Source organism: Babylonia areolata, chromosome 12 (genome assembly GCF_041734735.1).
Source record: "Babylonia areolata isolate BAREFJ2019XMU chromosome 12, ASM4173473v1, whole genome shotgun sequence".
NCBI classification, from domain to species: Eukaryota; Metazoa; Mollusca; class Gastropoda; order Neogastropoda; family Buccinidae; genus Babylonia; species Babylonia areolata.
This window is the reverse complement of record NC_134887.1, coordinates 13,919,698-13,929,290: the sequence shown is the minus strand read 5'-3', so window position 1 is coordinate 13,929,290 and position 9,593 is coordinate 13,919,698. Positions and strand designations below refer to the sequence as shown.

Below are 9,593 nucleotides of genomic sequence, written 5' to 3'. Positions count from 1 at the left end.
CTTTTCAAATGCGAACAAATGGGAACGATGTATCATGGAAACTATGCATATCATTACGCCAATATGGATGATGAATATGGTTACATGTCGAACAACCTCCGTTTTTTTTTTCTTTTTTTTTTTTTTTTTTTTTTTTTTCAGTATTAGTGTTAGGAAGAGCTGAATTTTACGCGTTTGAGTATTTCGCTCAGTTGTCAATGAACGCCAATTTAGGATAGGCCTATAGGCCTGAGGTAAGTTCTCGAGTTCACATTTGAATGTATTTTGTCATTTACAAAGACATTCAAATATCTATGTATACTGAAGACAGATGGAAAATATTTACACAAGTGCGCACGCTCGGGCACGCACGCACGCACACACACACACACACACACACACACACACACACACACACACACACACACACACTAATCAAATACATGCGTGTTTAATCATTTGACCCCTTTGTGGGCCTGGAGGATATCACGTAACAGCAGTGGTATTTTACACCCAAATTAAACCTTATCAGCAATTGATAAAACACAAAGAATGAGAGCCAGCCTAGCTACTTTTGACATTGAATACTGGATAGTTCAGGCTCAGTCACACATGACTTCAGCTGAGCTGGATTTTATTGTCTGCATGATATGGATCACATAGAGTGATTTTTCCTGAAACAAAAATCAAACAATCGTTGTCCAGATATTTTTTTCTTTGAAGTCGTATTTTAACGATCTGCTCCAAATATTTCTTCGGCGTATCAGTCAAACACGTTTTTGTATACCTGTCGTCTACGTCATACTCGTGTGATACGTCATTTACTTTAATGATGTCATTCATAGCTTTTGTGGAGTTCATCATTTCTGAACATTGTGGTCTTTCCTTCGTCTCATTCTTTAAACAGTTGTCTTCTTTCAGCAACAGTAATTTGAAGGTGACTGCACGTTTGTGTTGTACAACAACAATATGCATTATTTCTTGAACCATGTTGGGATAATGGTAAAAGAGATTGTACACGCGAAAGCATAGCATCCATGACACCTACAGCAAAATCATTAACGTTTTTTAGATATGTTTTGCGAACTAATCGCTCTCTCTCTCTCTCTCTCTCTCTCCTCTCTCTCTCTCTCACACACACACACACACACACACACACACACTTCATCCCTGAGCACCATGTTCACAGCAAATGAATCTGAAATTAAACGACAAATATACGTTTTCTTCCCTGAATTCCTGCATTTTGCGAATTCAGAAACTACCACCAGTTAGCAGACGACTTCTCGCCGGATACGAGTGCCAGTATGGCGTCCAGTTGGCTTCAGCTTTCCTGGACAATGAGCTATCTATCTACTTTTAGAACAGTGGTACAAAGTCACGTCGGTTTTTGTTTTGCCCAATTACATACACTGCCTCGAAACTGAAGACAGTCTCTTGCAATGAAATGGTCGGGATGCTGAACTTGTGTGTTCAGACGTTCGAGAATGGATATGATGAACAAGAAAAGAGGCTGTAGTTTCTGTTGTTCGCGCTAAGTTTGATTGTGTGTGCTTTGTCACAACCTGATAACGAGCTTTTCGTAGATCAGATCAGATGAGATCAAATCAAATCAAATCAGATCAGATGACTTTTGCTCACAGCCCAGCTGGAAACAATGTATCTTCGGTGAAATCGTGTTATGCTTGCCTCCACGACATGCCAAGTGTTGTGACTTGCTGTGGAGGCACGCGAGCAAGTGAAAGCTTGCCGTGAAGCTGTCATCGTAGCTAGCTGAGCGCTCGGCTACATATATGAAGGTACCGCTTCGCGCTGTACTGACACGAATAGCAAAATGGCTGATTGAACCTTTCTGCTGGCTTCCGTTAGCAAAGGGGCTCAAAGAAGGCATGCGCTATCCACCTATCAGCGCTTTAGACTTGCTATGGAAAGTTGACTGTGCTTCCGTTAGCAAAGGGGCTCAAAGAAGGCATGCGCTATCCACCTATCAGCGCTTTAGACTTGCTATGGAAAGTTGACTGTATGCAAATTTCGAATAAACAAGAACAATGCCAAATGCAAACATTTTCTTTCAGGAAAAAATAAAATGGTTTACGTTTGAACACCGTATTGAGATGCCAGCCATGGTGTTGAACAAAAGGAAAGATCCCAGCAAATCTAATAGTTGAAATTTGACTCTTGTGGTACACGGTTACAAGTGCAGAAACGTTTAGAAAGGTGACTGCAAAACACGTTTGTATCATTGTGATTTACAGCACTTCCGTAAAAAAAACTTAAAAGATAAAAAAAAGAAGGATCAAGTAACTAATTATAGCAGTTCTGTCCAAGATGTATTCTGTGAGAAAATATCTGATTTCGTACCATGAAAAAACAACAGACATAAAAATCGATTCGAATTTTAAAAAAATAAAATTAAAAAAAAGACAGGAAGAAAACAAAAACAAAGAGCAGATCCACATGAGATTCCAATGAAGGAACCCATTATGTCTGACGGCTTGATTAACCACATTATCATTATCATCATTATTATTATTATTATTGTTGTTGTTATTATTATTGTTGTTGTTGTTAGTAGTAGTAGTAGTAAGTAGTAGCAGAAGTAGTAGTAAAATTGAATAGGGGAATACACGTGTGGGACTGAGGAGAAAAAAACTTGTTCCACACTACCGGGCCTTTTGCAGTCTAACCAGACTATATCCCAAATAATGTTTCGATAAATTTCATGTTCCTTCATGAACGTTCTCCAACTCTGGTTATATCATGTTTTGGAGAAGAAGAAAAAAGGCAGTTTTCTGCGCGATGGCAGTCTTTATAATTGCTGTCAGAGAGACTGAAGGAGCTGAATTCCAAATCACTTGCTGACAATGTTACCAAAGGAGCAGAATTCCAAAATCACTTTGGTGTCAGAGCGGAAGTCCAAACCATCTGATGTCAGACGGACCAAAGAAGCGGAATTCCAATCAGTTTGTGTCAGGGAGACTGGTATCAGAGACAGACAAAAGGAGCAGAATTTCAAAATCACTTTGGTGTCAGAGCGGAAGTCCAAACCATCTGATGTCAGACGAACCAAAGGAGCGGAATTTCAATCAGTTTGTGTCAGGGAGATTGGTATCAGAGACAGACCAAAGGGGCAGAATTCCAAATCAATCACTTAGTGAAAGCAAGCTAGGTCTTAGGAGTGAAATTCCAAATCGCTTGGTGTCAGAGGCAGACTACAGGAGCGGAATTCCAAAATCATTTGGTGTCTGAGATAGACCAAAGAAACAGAATTCCAAATCACTTTGTGTCAAAGATGAACCACAGGAGCAGAATTCTAAAATTACTTGGTGTCAGAGGGAACAAAGAAACGGAATTCCAAAATCACTTGGTGTCAGAAATAGACCAAAGGAGCGGAAATCCAATTTACTTTCTTAATGTCAGAGATAGACCAAAGGAGCGGAAATCCAATTTACTTTATTAATGTCAGAGATAGACCAAAGGAGTGGAATTCCAATATCACTTGATGTCAATGTGACTAAAGGAGCAAAAGTCCAAATCACACAGTGTCAAAGAGATCAAATTAGCAGACTTCCGAAAATTCCTCGGTGTCAGACGTAAACTAAAGGAGCAGACACCCAAATCACTTGGTGTCAGAGTTTCAGTTTTAGTGACAGTTTCAACGAGGTGTCATCAAAGCGTGTGGACTAGATCCATAACTTCCGGTGCCATGGAGACCGAGGGAGCGGGGAATTCCCGAACCAAATTAACAACTTGGTGTAATCATAGACAGACCAACGGCAACAGGGATTCCTAAATCAAATCACTTAAAGTGTCAGATAGGTGGGTCAAACCAGCGTGGCTTCTGGTTGTCACACTCCCCCTCCCTCCCTCCCCCAGCCCCCGCCCCCTCGCCTTCTCCTCCCCCTCTACCTCCTCCTCCACCCCCTCCTCCTCCCTCACCCTCTCCTCCTCATTCTCCATCTCCCCCTCCTCCTCCCCCCTCCTCATTCTCCCTATCCCACTCCTCCTCCTCCCCCTCCTCCTCCACCTCCTCATCCTCCCACATCCCCTCCTCCTCCCTCTTCCCCTCCTCCTCCCCACCCTCCACCTCTTTCTCCTCCCCATCCTCCCCCTCCTCCCAACTCCCCCTCCTCCTCCTCACACCCACCCTCACCATCTCCCTCATCCCCACCCCCCCTCCCACTCCCTCCTCACCACTACCCTCACCATCTCCCTCCTCACCACCCTCCCCGTCCTCCTCCTCCTCCTCCTCCCTCTCCTCCTCTTCCACACCATCACCCTCACCATCTCCCTCCTCACCATCCTCCTCCTGCTCCTCCCCACGCCCCTCCCCCTCCTCCTCACCCACACCCTCACCATCTCCCTCCTCACCACCCCCCTCCTCCTCCTCTTCCTCCTCCTCCTCGCTGACGTTGACGACGACGGTCTGCAAGGGCATCATGGACGTGGTGACGTCCTCGTCCTCTGGAGGAGGATGCTCCTCCGCGTGCGGATTCACCAGCAGGCACCTCCTCTTCCGAAGCCTGCAGCAGCAGGAAGAGCAGGAGGAGGTCGAGGAGGAGGAGGAGGAGAAGGGCATCCCCCTGGGAAAGAGGCGGCGGAACCTGCTGTTGAGGGCGCAGTAGATGACGGGGTCCAGCAGGTGCGAGGACTTGGCGGCCAGGGCGGCCAGCGGCGTCAGCGCGAGCGGCACGCGCAGCGAGCGGGCGTAGGCCGACAGCAGGGCGAAGACCGAGTAAGGGGCCCAGGCCAGGAGGAAGACGGAGCACATGAGGATGGTCAGCTGTGTGTGTGTGTGGGGGGGGGGGGGGCGCGGGGGGGAAGAGGGGGGGGAGGGCAAGGTGTGTGTGTGTGGGGGGGGAGGGTTGCAGGTGGGGGGAAGGAGCCGTGGTGGTGGTGGTTAGTGTGGGTTAGGTGGTGGGTGTTGAGAGGTTGGGGAGGAGGGGGTGGACGTGGGGAGGGGGTTTGTAGGTGGGGGGGGGGGGGGTGTTCGAGGTTGGGGATTGTGGTGATGGAGGTGGGGTGCGGATGGAGTGGTGGGTGTTCGGGGATTGGGGGGTGGTGGTGGCGGGGGTGGTGGTAGTGGGGGTGTTCGAGGTTTGGGGGTGGTGGTGACAGGGGTGTGATAGGGGTGTTCGGGAGTTGGGGTGGTGATGACCGGGTTGGTGGTAGTGGTGGTGTTCAGGGATTGGGAGTGGTGTTGGCGGGGGTGGTGGTATTGTTGTGGTGTTCGGGGTTTGGGGGTGGTGGTGGGGGTTGGGGGTGTTCGGGGATTGGGGTGGTAGTGACGGGGGTGGTGGTAGTAGTGGTGTTTGGGGGTTGGGGGTGGTGATGACGGGGGTGGTGGTAGTGGTGGTGTATGTGGTTTGGGGGGGGGGTGCGGGGGGGGGTATTTGGGGTGGTAGCGGGGGTGGTAGTGGTGTGTTTGGGTTGGTAGTGGAGGGGTGGGGTGTTTGGGGGGGGGGTGGCGGTGGTCGTAGTGGTGATGGTTGGGGGCGGGGGGGGGGCGTGGGGAATGGGTGTTCGGGGTTGGGGGTGGTGGCGGGGGGTGAGTGGTGTGTTCGGGTGGAGGTAGGCGGTTTGGTGGGGTGCGGTGGGGATGGGTGGGGAGAGAAGAAAAGAAAAATCAGAAATGACACTGATAATAGTGACGATCGTTAATTGTGATACCAGTGATGATGTAATGATGATAATGGTGATGGCAATTCTGATGATAACTATGACAATAATGATGATAATTATTATCATCATTCTTATCATCATCATCAACATCATCTTAACAGCCATAATCATAATAGTAATAAATGATGATGATGATGGTGATGATGATATCTTTGTACATAAAGTGTAGAATTTCATGCAGAGAAGTATGCTGTGACAAAGAACAATACAATACAATACATTAATAATTGTTATTATTACTATGATGATGATGATAACTTTGTACACAAAGCGTAGAATTTCACGCAGAGAAATATGTTGTGACAAAGACCAATACAATACAATAATAATTGTTATCATTACTATTGCCATGATGATAATGATAGTGATGATGATAACCAAGTACTTAGTGTAGAATTTCACGCGGAGAAATCTGTTGTGACGAAGAACAATACAATACAATTGAGAGTTATCTCCCGTCGCCTTATGTGCTTGAGGGAATAGCTCTGGTGTTGAATGTATGTCTGCGTGTGAGTTACAGTGTTTTCGTGATTGTGAGTTTGACAGTCTTTTTACCGATGGAACGCTGGTCATTTTGATGTATTTTCTGTCGCTTTTTGACCACGGACAAGGAATTTATGGTTCGATTTGTCAACCTCACTTCCTTCTTCTTCATCATCCATTACGCTGAGCTGCTCGGCTGTCGGTCATTAAACAAGCAACCTGAACGTGCGGAAGAAACTGCAGAGCAGAGTTGTCCAGTGCCGTTGCCGACCACTCGAGTCTTTTACAGTAGAACTGAAATACTGTCGCTTCAGTGTACGCAGTCTAACCATACTCTGTCCGTGTGTGACAAACTCTGTCATCTTGGTATTCACAGTCCGGTTCCATGCTCAGATCTGCAGTCAGATCAGTGGCCTTCATGCTCATCGAAGAAGAGAAAGCGACGGCCGTTTCGAGGTGGGAGTCGGAGATTTCAACACAGTAGGCCCATCCCAGTGATTGTGCCTACAAGACATCGAGTCCTCCACTCCCCCTGTCCAGTCGATGACCGATCGCCGATCAAACTTATTCCCTCTGTGAACTTCAACAACCTGATCTCCATTCCCCTCCACCCCCACTCGTCCAACAGTTGTAAGCTCTCTGGTCTTAAAGTTGCATCTTTCAACTCACAGTCTGTTGGTCCCAACTGCAGAGAGAAAAGAACCGCTGTTTCTTCTTTTATTGTTGACGACAACATTGATTTACTGTTGATTGTGGAGACGTGGCTCAAGCCCCGTGGAGACGAAGCAGTATGTACTGATCTTGCCCCCAGTGGTTATGCCATCAAGTCACTCCCTCGTGTCTCTGGTCGTGGCGGCGGTATTGCAGTCATTTACAGAGACACTCTTACTCCCTACCCTTACCTTCACCTCCACATTTTCCTTCATCCACTCATCCTTCGAATTGCTTCAAGTGTCCCTCACTTCCCAGCATAGCATGCTGCACTTCATGTGTGTATCGCCCCTGGCCCACCTCTGTTAATCAGTTAACGGAGACCATGTTCTTTGAACAGTTTCCTAATCTTTTGGTCAACTGTAACTGTCTTCATGGAAATCTGTGTCTTTTGGGGGATTTAAACTTTCATGTTGACAGTTCCACTGATCGTAGTGCTGTAAAATTCTTGGAACTTCTAAATATGTACAACCTTTCTCAGACTGTGGGTGGACCTACCCACAAGCATGGTCATACTCTTGATTTGGTGATTAAGAGGCCCAGTGATGGAGTTCATCGATCGTCTGATGTGAATCATGACTGAGAATCTGACCATTTGTGTGTAGTTAGTGTCTTCGACATGTACCTCCCCTCCTCTGTGACAGTGTATCACAGTGTGCACAACATTCGTGCTATAGACAGAGCAGCTTTTCGCGACGACCTGAAATCAGGACTTGAGTGCTTTTTGGACTGTTCAGCTGACCAGTATAACACTGCCCTTCAGGCATCACTGGACAAGCACGCCCTTCTTCCAGGGTGTCCTCCAGGAAGGTGTCGTGTCCATGGTTTAGGCTTCTTGGTGAGGAACTGCTAGCAGCGAAGAGATAGAGGCGACACGCGGAAGCACAGTGAAAGGTATCTGGTTTAACTGTCTACAAACAAATTTACCAGAAAGCCAAGAGCTTTGTTACCTTTCTTGTGCACAAAGCGAAGACTCTGTTTTTCAACACCAAGATCTCCGAAGCTAAATCAAGCAAATATTGCATTACAAATAAGCTTCGTGCCAGAACAAAATCTTTGCTTCCTTCTATCTATCCATTTTCAGTACTGCCCAGTGTCTTCTCAGATTTTTTCTGCTAAAAAAATTGTTAACCCCAGGAAAGAACTGGATTCACAGTCAGCTGTGTCGCACCACATGGGAAAAGAATTTCAGGGTGTTCCTTTTGTTGCTTTCACACCTGTTTCAGAGACAGATGTACTCAGTGTGTTGAATAAGTCTGCTCCAAAAACATGTGACCTGGACCCCTTTCCCACACCACTACTGTATGAGTGTTTGGATGTTGTTTTGCCTGCACTTACAAAAATGATAAATGATTCTTTAATTTCTGGTGTCTTCCCTCGTGTATAAAAAAATAAATAAATAAATAAAACTGCACTTGTTAAGCCCCTGCTAAAGAAAGGCACTCTGGATCACAATGACCTCAAAAGTTTTCGCCCTGTATCCAACCTTGCTTTTGTGTCCAAAATTATTGAAAAAAAAAGTTGTTCTCTCCCAACTTTCAGACCATTTAGCATTAAACAACCTGTTCTCTTCTTGTCAGTCAGCATGTAGATCTGCCCATAGCACTGAAACTGCTTTGTTGAAAGTAGTTAATGACCTGTTACTGTCTGTTGATGAAGGTAAACTTTACTCGATCTGTCGGCTGCGTTTGACACAATAGACCACAGTATATACTCATTTCCAGACTTGAACATATTTTGGGGATTCACTCAACAGTTCTGAGTTGGTTTTCTTCATACCTATCCAACCACTTCCAGATTGTCTCTGTTAATAATTTAAGTCTGATCCAGCCCTGATCTCCTATGGTGCGCCACAAGGCTCTGTCCTGGGCCCCGTTCTGTTCGTTCTGTACACTGCTCCTCTTTCTGACGTCATTTCTGGCCATTCTGTTCTTCACTGCTGATGATACTCTGCTATTCTGCTTTCCACTCCGCAGGACCTACATATCTTTCTGACCTTATCAGTGTTTACAATCCCGCAAGAAATCTCCGCAGCCATCCTCATCATATCCGTGCATCTGATTCCATTTCTGCTTTTCGCTCACCACTAAAAACTCATCTTTTTAAAACCTGTCTATAAGTACTCTCAGTTTCCTTGTTCTCCAACACCACCCATGTCAGCGCACTTTGGATGTATGTAGAGTGGGAAAGGGAGAGTGTGTATGTGTGTGGTGGGGGGAGGGGGGTTGAAGGGGGGGGGGGAGAGGGAGGTTTTTTTCTTTTTTTTTTTTCTTTTTTTCTTTTTTCTTTTTAGAAAGAGTGGTCATGAACGTTGTATGTAACTTGTGATATTTTTTACTCACTTGTGTAAACAAAGTGAGTCTATGTTTTAACCCGGTGTTCGGTTGTCTGTGTGTGTGTGTGTGTGTGTGTGTCTGTGGTAAACTTTAACATTGACATTTTCTCTGCAAATACTTTGTCAGTTGACACCAAATTAGGCATAAAAATAGGAAAAATTCAGTTCTTTCCAGTCATCTTGATTAAAACAATATTGCACCTCTGGGATGGGCACAAAAAAATATAAAAAATGAAGCCTAATTATATGCAAACTGCATTTACTGTTATATTTATATTTTTTGTATTCTCTAAACTTGGCACTTTGATCTGATATTCTGACCCAACAACAAGAGCAGTCATTATTATCATTTTTTGTTCAAACAGGAACTTCTTTTGCTAAGCATGGAAGTTTTATTTATTTT

At 45.4% G+C, this 9,593-nt stretch overlaps 1 protein-coding gene across 1 annotated transcript in view; it reads right to left on the bottom strand.

Moving 5' to 3' along the window:
* Positions 1 to 434: 434 nt before the first annotated feature.
* LOC143287837 (visual pigment-like receptor peropsin) overlaps positions 435 to 9,593 on the bottom strand; it is a 29,300-nt gene continuing 20,141 nt past the window's right edge. The window contains exons 7-8 of the mRNA XM_076596076.1: positions 4,391 to 4,762; positions 435 to 455 (exon numbers count right to left, since the gene is read on the bottom strand). Of these exons, the coding sequence (XP_076452191.1) occupies positions 435 to 455; positions 4,391 to 4,762 (393 nt within the window). The remainder of the gene's footprint in view (positions 456 to 4,390; positions 4,763 to 9,593) is intronic.